Below are 19,222 nucleotides of genomic sequence, written 5' to 3'. Positions count from 1 at the left end.
CCTTTGACATGGCTTAACGGCTGTTATCTTAGTAGACAACTGTCGGGACAGACTTTTTACGTGCCCTCCGAAGCACGGAGACGCCCAGCTCAAATACCACTATGCGGTCACCCATCTATGGAATGACCGCGCCAAGGGTTGCTTAACCCACAGATCGTTTACCGACCGGTGAGCGCAACTGGCTATGGGCTACGTGTATAGGGGTGACAAACTGACCTGACACAGCTTGGAGAAAATATGCAAAATAAGCTTCTAACTTTCACCCCTTCATTGTTGTAAATATCACTTTGTTGCTGTTCAGTTCATTAGCATAAGGATAAAGGTTAGTGTCTGTCAAACTCGCGAAAAAGTAACAGCAACTCCAACATTATTACGACTGGTAAAAATTAAGCTGGCATTTGTAAAGGCTATCTAAAATTACGATTTGGACGTGTTCCTGGACGAACCAAGCGACCGAGTAGACTAGAAATACAAAGGAGTCTAGACCTTCACTCAGCAGTGAAACAAAGAAAGTGGCTAAACCAAAAAAAAATCTGAAAATTCGACAGACTAACAGCGGAGAAAGAAAATATAATGAAGTCGCGATTTCTTCTAATGAGACTTCTTTAGTCAAAACTGGTTAACGCACATAAAAATCCCCAAGACATTAATTACACCTTTTCAATTTTCTTCTCCACACCTCACAATTACCAAGTTATTAGCAATTCCTAATAATGTTCCCCATAAAATAAGCTATAATTCACATCGGTTCAATGGCTGTGGGTAACATGAAAAGGATGGCTTTTGTTTTCATCTTGCATGGGCGGTCCCGTGGTACTCTCTGGCGAAATTTTCACGCCGGCGACTCCACGAACAAAAGCTAGTTGTTATTATAAAAATTGTACCCATTGAAAATATAAGCTATCTTTGTCAGACTGATAAAGGGCACAAAGCCAACTTATTCCAATATTTATAAAGCTTAGATAGAGGCTACGGAAATGCTTGATAAGATAAGTAAACAAGTCATAATAGAATAAATATTTGAGTAACTTTATTCATTAGCTCATAGCTAGCCATGGTCAGAATGATAATGGTATTAACTACTGTAAAGTCATCTTTAGAATGTTATATAATAACCTAATTTCCAGATGTTTTTTTTCGATTGTTCGGTATTACGCACCTTTGAATTTGAACCAAATCACCTTTTCAAGGAAAAGTACAAAAACTCTACGAAGATTTAAATAATATTTGATGATGATTTATTATGAATATTGCGTGCGAGCGTACGAACGCAGTAAATCCTAGAAACAAAGTTACGACCAATAAAAACGTATAGCCGCACGTATTTATGGTTAAAAGGTGAAACAGGGGGAAAAATATTAAATACTAAACAATGTCGCTGGAAATATGGTAGAGACTACTTGGAAAATATTGTGTGAGAAATGTTCATAAAGTGTATTTACAAACAAATCGGGGTAGGAAAAGTCAGGAGGTATGAATGCTCCTAATTTCTTCCGCTTCATAAGAAACTCAAGGAAACATTATATTCAAGAATTTATTAGGCAAATCATCCACTTTGCAAATTCAAGGGGCGCTTCAAGAAATCTAACCAATGTTGGTAATAGTTTCTGCGATACTTATCATAGGAAAACCTTATCAGTGAGCAACTTTCGTATTAATTACGGATAAGCCGTTCGGTTAACTCGTTTGCTAACTACGTTATTGTGAGTGAACCGATACAATAACAATGGAAACTAAAATACATTACTACTTTGTTGTATTGTCGTAAAGTAGCATTAATACTGGACAAGGAGTGATAGCTATTAGATATCCATGCAATTTGAATGTTTAAACGATGGTTTTAATGCTACTAGAGAACTTTACAAACAGAAATTTCCTAAACCAACAAAACAGAAGTGATATTCTGACATTTATGTGAGTAAAACTATAATATATATTTATTGAAAAACTTACTGGGCAATATATTGGAGAACAGTCCAGAAATATCTCCATAAAATAAATAATCATTGCAATCACAATACAACAACAAAACGCGGATGACATAAATGACAATTTTATATCCAAAGAGCACATAATATTAGTCGTAAATAATATTTATTCAATGAGGTTCAAGTACAATAATAGTTTATCGTTAAGAAGCTCAAGGTTTATAAAGCTAAAGGATCTAACATAACGTATGATTTCATAACACACTAAAGTAATCATTACATCTTTATAAGAGTTACTTAAGTAAAATTTTGATTTTATCCCTGTTTCCCGCTGGTAACAACTGACAAAGTAAGTTGAATCTTAATTTCGGGCACAGAAAAAATAAAAAACCTTGAAGTACTACCTAGCCACTCTCTATCTTCGAAAAATATACTCAAAAGAACTTATATGAAGATAAGTAGCTTGCGTTATGTAAATTAATACATTCTTTAAATGTTAACGAAAGTGTTAATGAACTTATGCCCCATCACATAGAGATAAGACCGAGATAGATAAGAGATGACTTTGGTAACAATGTTTGAAAAAAAAACTGGAAATAATAAATATAATGTAGTGGTTGAAGAATGTGTAAAATTTATCAACATGATATGGAGAGCACAGAAACTTAGACTAGAGTAGCAACAAGGAAAATTAAATGACTAATATAAAATATTAAACTCAGATTTAACCCCAAGCGAGACTCACATAGAGTAAGCAATAAAACCCTCTTTTTGTAGTGTACATATGTGCTTCTTAACCGACCTTTAAAAAAGATAAGGTTTTCAATTGACGCGATTTTGTACGTAGGTTCCCTCCCATATTACTAGGAAACGTGTGGACCGATTTAGACAAAACTTACTATGTCTTTTCTTATGAGATCAAGTTCAGTTTTCTTGACTCACTCCCGGTATCTGAGGTACATTTACCAGTAGTTTATCTTTTCTACAGCGTTTAAACTCTTTTAAAAAATGCTATTGAATAGATAAACTACCGCTAAATGTACTCAGAAACCGGGCATAAGTCGTGGACAGAGATCAGTATAAAACAAATACATATAACTGCTTCTAACGTTTACTTATTTGTATACGTAATCAAGTAGGTATACAATTTGTCTAGTCAATGGAATGATTTGGTTAAATTACCACGGCTCAGTGGGTGGCAGCGCTGATTGTGACCGAATGTGACCTTGTTCATGTCTTCCAAGCAATTATGTGAACGTTTAGGCCACTCTGACAGCTAATAATTATAATCATATTGTATAATCACTTTTTAACTATAACCTATGTCTATACTTATATATTGACTAACCCTCTTATTCATAAACACACTATAAACCTATTTTAGTTAAACAACTACTATATATTATCATGTTTCCTCTTTTTCATTTCGCTACGAAGTGAAAGAAACATAAAATACGCCTTCTTCCCTTAGCCGTAGGCAGAGACCAGAGAACAGAATGTTAAGTTTTATAAGTATCAAAAGTTGAGCGTGAAAGATATTTTAAATTTTCGCATTTATACCACTAAAATATGACTAGCATAATCTTAAACGATGTAGGTATAACAGTGTGTATGTTTTGTGTTCAAGTTACATACAGTATCTAATATATCGTATGTTTAACAGATTTTTGTAACGTGAGTAGATGAGTAAGTAGGTATTTTGTATACGTAAATTGTTTTATAAGCCTATTCCATTGGATACAAACTATCAAGTAACTATTTTCCCTTTTTTTTCTAACCGTATCATCTAAATAAATTAATATTTTCGTTTAGATAAGACCTTTAAATTGAATTTAAACCTTGACTTATGACCTAAATGTAGATAATTGTCAGTTTGTCACGTTTCGTCTTACAAAACTGAGTGCCATACAAATGTTTATCTAATAGTCGTTGATACACGTGTTTGTTTGTTCATAACTCATGCCTAGGGTTATCACAGAAGCGCACATTTTATTAAATATAGTAAAGAAAATTGGCATTAAAAATGTATCGTATATTCGTAATATGTATAATAAAAAATTCTAATAATCATCAGGAGACTGTCATCGATGAGTCGCTCATTAACCAAGCTCATTTAAAAAAATGACAGTTAAATTCTTTCCAGTTGTAATAACTATATTTTTATAAGATATCGCTCCATCATCATCGCTCGTCCCTTCCCTCATTTCTCATTTCCCCAGCAGATGGATATTAATGGGTTTAATAACAATTTATGATCGCCTTCGTATTAGAATTCATTGGTGCACACTAGTGCAGTGTCATATAGGTGTATCTGATCTATTCAGTTAGCGGCACCCCTATCCTGTCGTCTCATTGATAACGTCAGTTCGTGTATATCATATGATTTATCGTCTAGTCTCACATCATGCTCGTTACATTCTCGATTATATTGTAATTCTAACATAATAAACCTATGACCTAATGCTGTGTTGCTATCATAACTTCATTGTGTTTGAGCGCAAAGTTTAATATGAAGCAACTACGCGTTTTTACTAACCGCAATGTATGTGCTATCTTTTGTTTTTTATTAATAAATAAATAAATTACTCATAGATTTTAAATACATCTTTGTTTTGTTATAAACATAATGAGATTAGAGCTAATATTCTGTTCCAAAAAAAGTTTGCCTTTTCGAATTGATTCGTTCATTTGGACAAAACTAGTTGTAAGTTTTTGTTGCACGATTTAAAACGTGCTATACTAATAAATAGTCTTAAAACTTTTTGGGGTTTTCCAAACAAATCCTTTTGTAAACAAAATCAATTGGACTAAAGAATATTGATTCTTGGAAAACCAATTACATTTTCAAATTTCAAGTTAACACCTAGAAAAGAGTTAGACTTGGGTTAGTAACAGTTATTTAGGTAGAGATTTACACTATTTATCAAATTTATTTCAGGCTACAACCCAAAGCTTGATAAATCTACATCCCTACTAAACTACTTCCCATTGGGGTAAGAAGAGATCAGAGAACGCTCTTGGTATGGTCCTTAACTTTCTTCCTTGCTTCCATACAGGACTGCCTGTTACACAATTTATTTAATTAATATTATCTATAAACTAAAGACTAACCCTCTTATTCATAAACACACTATAAACCTATATTAGTTAAAACGCTACTATAATATGTTTTCTCTTTTTCATTTCGCTTAGGAGTGAAAGAAACAACACACTTTTTAAGCCTTCCATAACTTCATATATTTTGATGAATAAGATGGTAAGCCTAAATCTAAGTACTTGATTCTAATTTCACGATGAACAGAGTATGAAATCTATCACGGTAATATTTTTTCTGTAAATAACCCATAATTTAGGTACACAGCGAGGTGCCAAGAGTTCTCTCATCACAAAAGCCGTTATGGAGTGCGATACACGGTGTCTCGAACAAAAGCCGTTCATGGACCGTCAAGAGGCTTCCACCCACGTGGATGGATCATCGACCGGCGAAGGTCAGCCTCATTGTTGCCGCCTTCATCAAGACAACGTCCGGATAGATCGACTATGTTTGGTAATGTGTTATTTGTTTTAAATGTCACTTAAGTTTGTTATACTAGTATTTTTTTTATATGGGACGTCTTTAGCCAGCTGTATGTGTCACCTGCCGTTAATAATAATTAAGGTTTGTAAGAACAATGCGGTAAGAGGATAAATTACAGTCAGTAAAATTTTACATTTTATTCAGACGATAGGTATAGGACAAGGCATAATTTAATTGAAGTCTTGAATAACTTTGACATACGGTTGATTACATAAGATGATTAACTAATCATTAGAAAGTAAGAAAATAATTTGTATTATCAACTAGCTGACCCGCGCAACTTCGCTTGCGTTACATAAGCGGTAAAAATTTTCCCCGTTTTTGTAACATTTTTCCCTGATACTCTGCTCCTATTGGTAGTAGCGTGATGATATATAGCCTATAACCTTTCTCGATAAATAGACTATCTAACACTGAAAGAATTTTTCAAATCGGACCAGTAGTTCCTGAGATTAGCGCGTTCAAACAAACAAACAAACAAACAAACAAACAAACTCTTCAGCTTTATAATATTAGTATAGATAAAGGCATGATATTAGAATGTACGAGCATTATTATGAAACCGTATCTCCTAAATATCTGATAATATTTTCGTTTTATCAATGCCCCAAAAGCAGACAACTTCAAACCTTGTGCTACCGATATCAGCTCTAATTGATTACGACACGGTAGCATTGAAGATAGTCAAGACGTGTTAAACTAATAAATATTCAGAATTAGTAACCTAGTTTTTGATGAATATCTAAATAAAATTAATAAAGACACTATAAAATCGGTTAAAAATTTAAACTCTCTCGACTTGTACAAATTATATTATAATGCATAGGGTCTTAAACGCCATTAAAGGTTGGCAGCCACATCAGTTAACCCGTGACCACGGTCGATGCAGTATGAACGAAACGTCGCGTCGGGTGAACAAATAAGGTATCCTTATCTTCAATTCTCAATCTTGTTTAAGACTTGTTTATTATAATATTATACAAAATCGGTAACTGTACTTACAATACAAAAATTCACTACTAAAACCTTAAATGGAACAGGTCTGAATAGTAATAAGATGCAGGATATGCTAAATACTAGTCATGTCGAAGTAATAACAAAGATTTTGGCGAACACATGCTAATTCAAGACGAATGACGGACATCTTATAATAGCAGTTGACGTATTCTAAGCGTAATAATGAGGAAACATTAAATGACCGGTCATCGGACGTGAGGGGACAAATGGGTTGTGGCAATGGAGTAATCCTCAAAAAAGGATCTACATATACGAAGAATAGAAGAAACAACATAAAAATTTGTTGCCCAATGGCTGCATTAAGGTTAAGGTACTCTAAAGATTTATAGATATACCATCGGAACTATCGGAAGTAGCCTTTGTAGCGCTCAGTTTCGAATGTGCCTGAAGTAATCTCTTAGCGAAGATAAAATCCATGACTAAATGTTTGTAAATATTGTACTGTTTTCAACAAGCTTACTGGTAAGCGTAAATGTTCATTCTACAATGGACCATGAGGGTGTGACGGATTGAAGAAAACTTCTGTTCCACAGCTGTTATTGAGTTGAGAAGGCAAAAGGGCAGAATTGTGACATTTGTTAGAAATATACATATCCATATATGATATCACACCTCATCCCCATACAGAGACCACAGGACGACACTTGGTGCGATCCTTACAAACTTCCCTTGCCTCATTCACATCCATACATCTCGTCATATAGGCCCGCCGGTTACGAGTACTACGCACCTGATATTTATGCAAGATATCATCTGTGTATTACTTGTTAGAAATATTTATCATATTTTTATGTTTAAAGATACGATTCAGATTCAAATCTAAAACTAAACTTGTCGTCAGGGACTAAGCTAACCTATCTTTATAGATAAGGGATGACCGAATTGCTACTGTCTTTATGTATCTATGCTAATAGAATAGAACACAAGCGATAACAGCTAGACTTGTAATGATATGTATAGATTATAGATAACGATATGAGAACGGATATCAATAGTAATTAATTATAAGTAGCAATGGCACGAGTTAGTAATGTGAACTTGACAACAAGATAACTCAGTTCCTGTTACCCCGGTTTCTGAGTAAATTTAATGGTAGTTTATCTATACAATAGCGTTTTTTTTTGTATGAGTTTGGACACAATTGAATAGATAAACTACCGCTAAATGTACCTCAGAAACCGGGGGATAAAGAATCTGATTTAGTACTCATTTAGCGAGGAGTTGTGATCATTTTCGATCTAGATTAATAGGATTCACCTTTGTTTAAGTTATTAGCAACAGTAATAACCTTGAAAATGAGATAACACGGAAATTCAGGTAGTGCTGCTTAATTATTCCGCTGTTAGAATTTTGGAAAATCGCGCACTGTTTAACGCGCTTGTCTTTGTCTCAAATCTGAGAACATAATATCTATCTTTTCTTACTGTTCTTTGAAATATTGTTATATTAGCTGTTAATTTTTAATGTAGATGCGTTTTGTTTTGTTCATGTTGTCTCATATCATTAGAAAGCTAAAACGAAGGTGTACATTTAGCATTACGAGATACTTTCAAAAACACATCAAATGTGTGTAAAATCTGTCAATAGCAATACGTGATTTGCCATAACTTTCCATATACGATAAACTAGCAAACATCAACTTACAAAAGCTTTCTTCATATCCACCGGCTTTTATGGTAGAGACAGAGTACTCAAACGTAAACTACACTTATATTTTTGTGTATGCTGTCTGTATACGCGCCGCCAAAGCATTTTATGCGTATATGTTGCAGTCAAAACTCTTAACCAGTTAAAAGTACTTTTGACCATATTCTTTTTGTCGTATGGTTAGTGGTCAACCTAGTGTCAAAGTTGTTAAAGCCGCCCGAGAGGCCTTTGACGTGGCTAGTAGACAACAACCGGGACCGACTTTTAACGTGCCCTCCCAAGCACGGAGACGCCCAGTTCAAATACCACTATGCGGTCACCCATCTATATAATGACCGCGCCAACGGTAGCTTAACCCACAGATCGTTTACTGACCGGTGAGCGCAACTGGCTATGGGCGCCTCTTCTATTCTTTAGTAAATAATACTTTGAAGCGGGGCTCCGGCGACAGCTTCAAACTCTCGTTAATTTAATTTTCGTCTATTTTTGCTCTTTTTACTTCACTTTTGAGTGGTTGAGAGTTTTGACTGCAACATTATACAAGTATAATCAAAGGTTTAAACTTTCTCTAAACATAGATAACCTACAACGTAGTTCGTCTGTACTGTTTGTGCGTCACACGAGTGATGAGTATTTGCATACGTCACACTTCCTATTCGATCATTCATCTTGTACCAACAGCTGGAACGATCTCTCTTGTGTAATGCGTCCAACGATCTATCAACATCTACAAGGGAAATTCAATTTTCAATTACAATTCACGTTGCTACTGAACATTAGTAAGTAATATGTATGTTTTTGAAAACATATTTTATCAAAATCTAGTTGGGTTGTGGAGGTCAGATAGTCGCTTCGTGTAAAATACTGGTATCCAACCGCATCCGGTGAGACTGTTAGCCGAATCCAATGTAGTTGCAAGAAAAGTCTAGACCTATGAATGATGATATGTTGTCTGGTCAATAAAAAGGTAAGTCAAGAAGTCAAGCCGTGTTCTGACGCATTCTATGTTTTTGTAGTTTCGCTTCTAACGCATTTAAAATAGGTTCAAAGTCCTATTATTAGGAAGGATTCAGTTATTGTTTTTACTTACAAACACTGTAACTTTACTGTGTATAGTCACACCTTCTATTATATTAAGATTATCGTGTTAAAATCACATAGCATTCTTGATATAACATAGAGACAATCGCGATAAGTAAAAATTAGTTTTAGAATCCTTCTTGGATGATTTCGTGACAGACGGCAATAATAGCAATAAGTAGATCGGACTAGATCGGTCGAATAGAAGATGGACTTGTGCCGTTCGTGTTTATCAAAACAAAGTTTTGTTTATAGTTTAAACTGACTAGACTATACTACTGCAATCGAGATGTGTATAACACTACGTATAATTAATAAATATTGATTCATCACTTTCTCTTTTCATCAGACATTATAATAGACGCTGATATCGATGAATTTGACTATGAAGTTGAAAAGTAGATTATTCTCGCCAAAATCGGATTCTATGATCGAGTTCGATTCGGACTAATATTCAGTAAGACATTAATTGTATTATACCATTTCGACTACTTCCATTTCGTAGCTTAGAAGCTGGTAGCTAAGTACGACATTCGTTTGAGTCAAACTTAAATGATTTCAAACTCGATTCTGTTGCAAGCCGGCAAATCAAAGTATCAGCATGAATATAAGTACATATAGAATAAAAATATCCTGCAATGATTTGTAAACACGTCTTATACGAGACACATAATACATATTCACGAAGCGCTATTGTTCATCAGAGCCACGTGCGTTGATTGCATACACGATCGTATGCAAACTTATACATTTAACGCTTAATACCTCTACTTATGTCGATACTTGAAGCTTTAAAGAGTTTTGAATCTAACATTTAGGAATGTAAACATGCTTAATTGGGCTTTTAATTGTTAACCTACACTTGGCCAGCGTGGTGGACTCAAGAGGTAACCCTAACCGCGTTTAGGAGAAGACCCTTGCCCAGTAGTGGAACCGTGACGCCTTGAAAAACATTGGTCTTTTGATTTCTTAAACAAATATTAAAAATGTTGTATGTTAAGAATTATATTTAATCTTTATTTTAAAGTTTTAATAACGAAAATACAGTTAAGTTAGCCTTATATCGGTTGCAAAGCATTGTTTCATATAAAGCAAGCAAAAAACACAGAAAGATACCAAGAAAGAAGGCAGCAGGTTTGTTTTTTCCCTTCGCCAAAGGAAAACTTTATTAATTTTTTCCATTGTCGTGAAGTTTTGTTCGTTTTCTTTATTATGGTTGCCCCGCTTTCTGTAAAACTTTCCAATTTAAATACGAAACTAGTTTTCTTTTTTACGCTCACTTTATCATGTCAACATAGTATTATTTTGCCAAAAGTTATGGCTATTTATAGTTTAGTAAGTATCGTACCAAGTGGCGTTCTTTGGTCTCTATCTACGTATATGGAAAGAAGGTGTGATTTTATGTACGTATGTATATATTACAGCAATTTTTCATTCATACAATTACAGTCCTCATAGACCGCACTTAGCATTAGGGCTTCTTAAAGGTTTCAAGAAGTTTCTTGCAAATCTCTTGAAGACTACGCGAACTCTACCAACATTTTAATTATTAATTTATGTTTGGTCTAATTTAATATTAATCAATTTGAAAAAGGTTTCCTAGTTTTCAGTAGTAAATAAACGACAGCCTGGCAAATTGTCAAGTCTGCGAGTTAATGAAACTTTAACGTGGTTTTGAGTACATTGACATTATTACAAAATATTCATTTTAGACTTACTAATGAACGCGACGTGAATCGAAAAAAATAATATATTTATAGTCATTTAGTGAAATATGATATTAGATATATCCAACTATACTTGTTCCTGGTGTAAAAATCACGTAAAATTATCCATTATTAGTAAATAATGCTTTATAAACATTTATGACAAACAAAACAATAAAGTATGTTATTTAATCATCAGTTATGAACACTTTACATTAATTAATTAAGCCGCTAGGTCTAAAGTTACATCTCGTACTATTCGAACAGGCATAAAATGATCAAGTTCATCAAGGTCGGCTTACATTCGCGTAGAATCTATACTTGTGAAGATTATAATAGAGCGATGGATGATTTCATCCTGCAACCTTTGAGTAAATAAATATACTAAGGCCTTGTTTCCACTACTCCTGGATAAGAACCAGATAGCTTATCACATGGATTTAATGAGCTCCGTGGCGTAGTGGTTAAGGTGGTGGTAATCCACAAATAGTTGTTTCAGGTCTTGTTGTACTTTGTATCCGTTGTTTGTATGTTTGTACAAGTCCCCGCGACACAAGAGCCATACTTAGTGCGAGAGTTAGCATAAGGAAAAGGAGAATAGAATTTTGGCATTTGTTTTTATACATTTACTGTCACTTAATCAAGCAGAAGCTGTGAAACTGGCCCTAAGTATTTTAATTTCACTGTAAACTTTACTACCGCTACTTAAATAAATGTGCAACGCAATCAGAGACAAAAAAATACAAAAATATTTATTTATGCAGAAACATGCTTGTATTTATTAACTAAAAAAATAAGTTCTAAATGCGGTTGGTATGTTTTTACGTATGTTTTGGTTCTATGCTTCGACAAGCACGTAAAAAAAAAGCTCAAACAATTGACACAATTTACTGCTTATCTGATATAGTATCTACCTACACGACTACAGTCTTTTGTATCTCCTACGTCGGCGTAAAAAGAGGTTTCTGTATTGTACGTTTTTGGCAGACTACCCAATGTATCAACTTTCATATCGAGTCTGGTGAACATAGTGGGCGCATATGGTTCCGATCAGATAAAATATGAATCATTTTACCGAAATATGTTTTCTGTTTATCACTTGTCAATGTGTGGAATAGAGGCATACATTTATTCGTATGCGGGTTGATGCCGAACACGAAGAATGGAGGGACAAAATGACCTATTATTCTCACAAAGATTATTTATTTATTATCATTCGGACTGTCCTATTGTGAGAGAAATGCTTCCGTTTCCTGGTAATTACTTTTATTACTGCGAAAATCTAAACATAATTTTCTTAGCAAAGACATCTATCGTTAAGTAAGTACTGTTTTCTCACAACATCATGGGGGACTAACGACCCCCTACTGGGTTTCCACTATGGCTGACATGTGGTACATTTTACGAGTGCACGTTTTGCAAACATGAATTCTGCTCTTCTCATAAACATAATGGAAATACATAGCTTCGATGCATTCTATCCTACTAATATTATAAATGCGAAAGTTATTGAGTATGTATGGACTTTTGTGACTCTTTCACGTAAATACTACTGAACGGATTACTATGATATTTCGTATTTAAGAAGCTGAAGACCCAAAATAGGACATATGCTTCTTTTTATCCCGGAGTAACCGAGAAATCGGGATTAACACAGAAGGGGTTTCCTCGCGGACGAAGTTCCAGGCGGCTTCTAGTTCAAAATAAAATAATTAACTTAGCCTCTAACACTTACGTCCTTGTTTCTGTGTAGGCATCACGACGGCGTTCCTCTGGTCAGGCCTCAGCAGGCTCTCGGCCTCCGCCCCACTCTGGTGTGACATCTCCATGGTTCACAACGTCACAGGTGTAATGCCAATATCATAAAACGGTCACAGGCATCTGTGTTCTTCGTCGGCGAGATGCAACTGCGTCTGTAGAACGAAATTAGATCGGTTACTTCAAGTGCGTTGTGCAAAGGTTTTATTGGTGCTGCTAGTGATCATAAATAATCATCTGCTCGGAAAAATAACATCAACGTTTAAGAACGCCGATTACTATTTGATATACAGGGGTCTATTAAAGAATAATAATATAATAAGACGTGTATCTATGTCTGATGTATTGATAAAATATTGATTTCCCTAAAGTAAACATTAAAAAAATCTGTCTTAAACAGAATAATACACAGGTGAACTGATATAATTTGACCGTGAAACTAACTCAAAAAACTAGGCTGAAACTTGCTAAGAGACTAGTCAGCATGACTTGAACATAATGACGTCGTCAAAACATTACACCGACTCCTACACATTTTTTTTTAAGTATTACCTATTTAAAGCGAACTGCTTCTTGTTAAACTGATTGCTGATAGTATATTTGCCGGAACGCAATCCCGATTTCATAGCATATCATTGGACGGGCCGACAATAATCATTATTTGTACAGGGTTCAAATTCCCGTTTCCATTATTGACTCAATTGATTTCGTCCTGTTATAAAATCATGCCCACCCAAATTGAATTCTGATTAAAATTCGTGTCTCACAATTGATATTACTTTCATATCTCCATAGCAATTGTTCAATGATAACGCAAATATAGGGATCAAGTGTATGTGCTACTAAGTGATACTTTATCAATTTTTATAAACTTGAGAGCAATGATAGCGAAGTAAGACGTGTGTTATCTAATGTATCCGTTGTTTTATCACTTATTTTATACAAAAATGTATGTATTATTATTTTGTTTCAGTAGCAATGACTTTTCAAGGCCTCTGTTTCAATAATCTGAGTTTTGAGTTCGGATCTAAAACTTGCCTCAGTTGGGTTCGCGTCTAGTTCTTAGAGCACTGAATACAGACTGACCCGTATCAAAATTATTAAGTTAGCTAACACTAACTTACGTAATACAGACCTTTGGCGTCTATAAATTCCGAATATTGAATTTCAAAACTTGAAGAAAAAATGCATAATATGACAATCTTAATAAAGTGTGTGGGCGAACTAATTAAGCCTTGACATTCTAATGTAATCATAGAACATCAGTTATCAGCAGAATTTAATAGAGCTCATGTTATGGTCGTTTGATTGAATCATGTACAATTGGCCGTTGACCCCGCGTACACCTATTATTACTCGCTTTAAAACGACTTCTCATTCACAAACACACTCTTCATACTTTTGCCTTTACAAGTTGTCGCAGTCAATTATTTCGAATCCCTAATTCCTTCTCCGGCCATTGTATTCAAAACAATATGGAAACAATTATGTAAAATATTCATGAGGTCATAAAACGACAGGCCGCAATTCTAAAATTGGAAAGTTCGTAATTTAATTAAGCTTAGCGCTGTGTTGGGAACTTCCTATAAATAGTACATTAGGTATGAGTTGTGAAATATACATAGGACGTGTGGTTTGTCTTAGTAATAGTATTTATGTAAGCGGCTTCTCTGCCCGCGTGGAATTCGCATGATTTCGTCCGGCGAACAGCCGCGCATTCCTGGACGAAATTGCTATTTGCTGAATATAGGCCTCTTTGGACTTCCCACTATAAACGATCCGGTGTTCGCCGCATACTAGCTTAAAACGTGACATAACATTGTGCCTTTTCGGGATCCTTTTCTTTAATTACAGTTATGATATAGCTTAATTTTAATCGTAAAGATATAAAGTCTCAATATAGCTTACTGAGTACATATAATAAACTAGCTGACCCGCGCAACTTCGCTTGCGTCACATAAGAGAGAATGGGTCAGAATTTTCCATGTTTTTGTAACACTTTTTACTGTTACCTACTCTGCTCCTATTGGTCGTAGCGTGATGATATAAAATGTGCTTTTTTTTTACGAAAAAATATTCTCAAAATTATTTATATCTCTTAGTATAACGAAGTCGCGCTAAGGCATATCCGCCATTAAAACAGTTGCCATGACAACGGAATTTTGTTAATTCAATGTCATTATAATATTGATTTTTCGCGACTTTGTTGAATTTTCTGAATTTTCCCGGGAAATGCGTCATTTTCCCGGGGTAAAAAGTAGCCTATGTCCTTTCTCGGGTATCAAAATATCTCCATACCAAATTTCATGCAAATTGGTTCAGTAGTTTAGACGTGATTGAGTAGCAGACAGACAGACAGACAGACAGACAGACAGACAGACAGAGTTACTTTCGCATTTATAATATTAGTATAGATGTTTTGCTGCAATACGATCAAATCTCCGAAACGGTATTAAATTTTAACGCTTCAGCAGTATTCTGTAGCACATGGCACAATTACATTATTGAATTTGAAGTTCGTATTACCGGCCGTGGCGTTCACCGTTGCAACTGCAACTGACGCATCATCGTGATATGCATTTTATTCATTTGATTTAGCCGAAAGCTTTTAAATAAAAATAAGCATACGCTGCCAAAAAGAGGGAGTAATCCATACTAATATAACTGCGAAAGCAACTCTGTCTGTCTGCCTGTCTGTTACTCAATCAAGCCTAAACTACTGAACCAATTTGCATGAAATTTGGTATGGACATATTTTGATACCCGAGAAAGGACATAGGCTACTTTTTACTCCGGGAAAATTCAGAATGCGAACGAAGTCGCGGGTAAAAGCTAGTGTATCACAATGATTTAATTGAATTAGGAACAATAAAACTTATTTCCCACTCTGTATCTGTTTTTAAAAGCGGATGAAAGTGTTAACTAATAAAGTTGTCTGATCGATCGATCAAGTTGGTTAGACATGCACGTGAACTGCTCCCAACTCTATCCGTAGGGTAAGTGCTTCAAGCCCAGACCTCCCACGGCTTGATCACGTTAATCTATCAGTCCTTGTTATCTAACCGTCTTGATACTTTATGTGGTTAGAATGTATGAAACATTCTAAAGGCAAAATGTGGAAACTTGACTGAGCTTCATTTAGTAGGCGACCGAACCAAAATTATAAAGGTTGGAATAAAATTAGGGTTTAGGATATATTTATCTTGATTCTGGTGCAGATCGATAAGTCAACGCTCTACAGGAGGATATGGACATTTATGATTCATAATCATTTACAAAAAAAACTCGTTGTAATACAGAAGTCCGTTAACTTGAAGTATGTGGTACATATTTGGAGTTATTATTCGGAAGATATGATTCTTGTTAACTAATATTAACCTAATAATATGGATGCCCGTGGGAAAACTAGTGCTAGGCCAGCCGGTAACTGGATTAAGCCATCCAAACTTGAATCAGAAATGAAAGAAAATCTGTGTATCTTTGTTGTTATGCGACCTTACGAGTACGATTATTAAAATTAGGTGCGAAACACCTATCTAATCTCAAAGCACTTGTAAATTAATTATTTACTTATTCCACGTGAATTAGGTGCAATAGGCCGATATAATCGATAAAAAGATATTGAATAATAAATCGGGGCAACCTTCGGGCTGTAATCATTGTTTTAATGTGCTGTTTTACTTTCATGGGGCTAGTTAGTGTCCTTGAAAACGTTACGACTGCTATTTGATGACCACTGAAACACGCATTATTATGTCTTTTAAACGGAGTGAATCCTTTTTTTTACGATGTCTTTAGGCCTAGTGGCCTTTGACATAGTTTAGCGACTGATGTATTAATAAACAACAACTAGGTATTTCAATTGTTTTATGGGCACACAGTAGTGTTTTAGTAGAGCTCCAATCATTGGACTATCGAAGAATAATCATGCGATTACTTCGCCTCGCAAATATTGACTAGTAACGTCAATTAAATATTACACTTTTTTTGAGTTTACAAATTCAGAAAATTATTATAGGTGGCAGAATATGCTATACCTTACACATTTACAATTTTGTAGCTGCAGTTGTCATATTAATTATAAATTTATAACAAGTAATGAGAGTATGTAATAATATACAATTGCTGGAATTTAATATAGGTACCTACCTAACATATTATACATAAATTACGCAGTTACGAATCAATACATTTATTTGTACTACAGTTCAGTGTGGGAAGCCTTCTATTAGATTAACCTCTGCCTCTCAACAATCCTTCTTGACATTGGACTTATTGACTTGACTTGTACCCAGACTCACAGGAAATTTTAATCAGTAGGTAATACCTATATTATTATATTAGGTTGAGGAAAAAGTCTTTTTGCATTATAGCATGTACGAACTTGTAATAAAATCTCATCTCTACACAAAAAAGTTCAATATCATATCTACCTCACGAGCTCACTGAAAGAAACCTAATGAACCGTGTACTCATTTGTGATACTTGAAGCCAAAGAGATTTTATTACAAGTTCATACATGCTAAGTATAATGCGATAATACTTTTTCCCAACCTAATATGATATTGTTACTTTACTGCAATAGTAAGGCACAATGTGTTATACTGATAACTATATATTATGTTATATAATAATGGTAATTATATTCCCACACTTAAATACATGAGTTTCCTGTTAGCTTGGGAGAAATATGCAGGAAAAACTTATAATGCAAATTAATTGCAATGTCTACCTTTAATGTTCAGAATGTAGAGTAAAATTACTATATTTTATCACCGATTTTTTCTATAAATTTTGCACAATACATGTACAAATACATAATCATTCTTTAAGGTTCTCTGTGTTTAAAAATAAACATTTGCCCTTACATATAATATATATTTTTTTTTTAATGGCTTTCATCAAAGACATTGATTTAAAACACTAGCATCCTATTGAAAATGGTCTCTAAGTGAATCTTTAAGTGTCACTGTTACAAAGAAAGCCATTATAATGATGAATATGAGTCACTTTTGACTCTTTGTGTGAATGGCACATAATGGACAGGATGTGCTACCAACCGAGACTGAACATAAACCGATATAAATATTTTATGTTTCATTACAAGTGACTGATACCTGAGAATTAAGTTTTAGAGCATTACTAAATTAGGTAATAAAATAATCAATAAAGGAAATGATCATAAGAAAAGTTAAGGATGTCAGATAAATTATATTTATAATTTTATTATACTTTATTGTTACTACTTGAATATCATTGAAAAGCAATCTTTTAGTTCAGCAATTGTTAGAAATATTAGAATTCGAATAAAATATTTTTCTCTGATAATGTTTACAAACAATACATTCTCAACCAATTAAAAATTCTGTAACAACTTTGACTTAACTCAGTTCAATCTGTATACATGCATGTGAGTATAAATTTTAATGTTTGTTTACATTTTAAATGATTTCAGAGAATCATAAAATAAATAATATTGGTAGATACGAAACGAAATATAAAGAAGATATATACCTATATTATTATTATACACGAACACAAATACTGACATGCTCCATTTATTTATAAATATTTAGGACATCAAACCTTTGGTAAAAATAAACCCTGTAAGAACCTATAAGTTTCCAACTTTCCAAAGCTTTGTATCACTGTACATTGACCCAACGGAGAAAATAGTTAACCGTTCACTTTATAAAAAAAGATACAACTCTTAGAGCCGCATTCCGACTTTGATAACAGAAAATGTCTGTAATCTAACGCAGTCACGACTTAATTCACTCGGATACCTTTTTTATAACACAACACATTTATCTTTTATAGGTCCAATAATAACCAACTTCCTCAAAAAATAAAACAAATGAATATTAGCCCGCTATTAGACACTATAAAGACGAATTTATCAACGTGCCCGCAGAGCGCGTGGTCATCATAACACACATTTGTTAGACTTACCAAATCATACTTGGCCGGCACAACAAATAAAAACTATGATTATAATGTTAACACTTTTAAAGGCTAGATTAAACTTTTTTAGTCATATCTTGCTAACTGCATTGGAGTCTATATGAAAAACACGTGCAACACAACCACCCCCGCTCGCGTCGTTAGTTGCACTTAACATGTGTTGCCACGCTTGACTTACCCAGTCCCAGTTGCCACTTGCCAATGTCAACCTTTGGATATTGGCTTATTATTACAGCTATTAGCGACACATTTAACACATTACAATATTATACCTATTCTTAAGCAACTAAAGCATTTTTTAAAAAGGGCTTTTTGCTACGGTCGACGCAAAAAGCATAGAGAGAATTCAATCGGTGTTGATATTTCTTTTAATAAAATAAAAAATCGTAGCCAGTTCTAGAAAAATAATTAAAGCTTATTTCTAATAAGTAAAATATCTAGACCAGCAAAAACACAGTGTGCTAGAGAATTATATCGTCCGCACATTTTTAATAGGTCATCTATGTAAATATGTTTTCCGATCTATTTCCTCTGTGGTAACATTT

General features: G+C 34.2%; 1 protein-coding gene across 1 annotated transcript in view; it reads right to left on the bottom strand.

The window, feature by feature from the left end:
* Ent2 (Equilibrative nucleoside transporter 2) overlaps positions 1–18,826 on the bottom strand; it is a 46,453-nt gene extending 27,627 nt beyond the window's left edge. Inside the window, exons 1-2 of the mRNA XM_076130348.1 lie at positions 18,666–18,826; positions 12,691–12,868 (exon numbers count right to left, since the gene is read on the bottom strand). Coding sequence (XP_075986463.1) covers positions 12,691–12,784 — 94 coding nt within the window. The 5' untranslated portion in view covers positions 12,785–12,868; positions 18,666–18,826. The remainder of the gene's footprint in view (positions 1–12,690; positions 12,869–18,665) is intronic.
* Between the last annotated feature and the right edge of the window lie 396 nt (positions 18,827–19,222).

Source organism: Anticarsia gemmatalis, chromosome 24 (assembly GCF_050436995.1).
Source record: "Anticarsia gemmatalis isolate Benzon Research Colony breed Stoneville strain chromosome 24, ilAntGemm2 primary, whole genome shotgun sequence".
Lineage (NCBI taxonomy): Eukaryota > Metazoa > Arthropoda > Insecta > Lepidoptera > Erebidae > Anticarsia > Anticarsia gemmatalis.
Note: the sequence above shows the minus strand (reverse complement) of the source record. Positions and strands in the feature narration are given on the sequence as shown.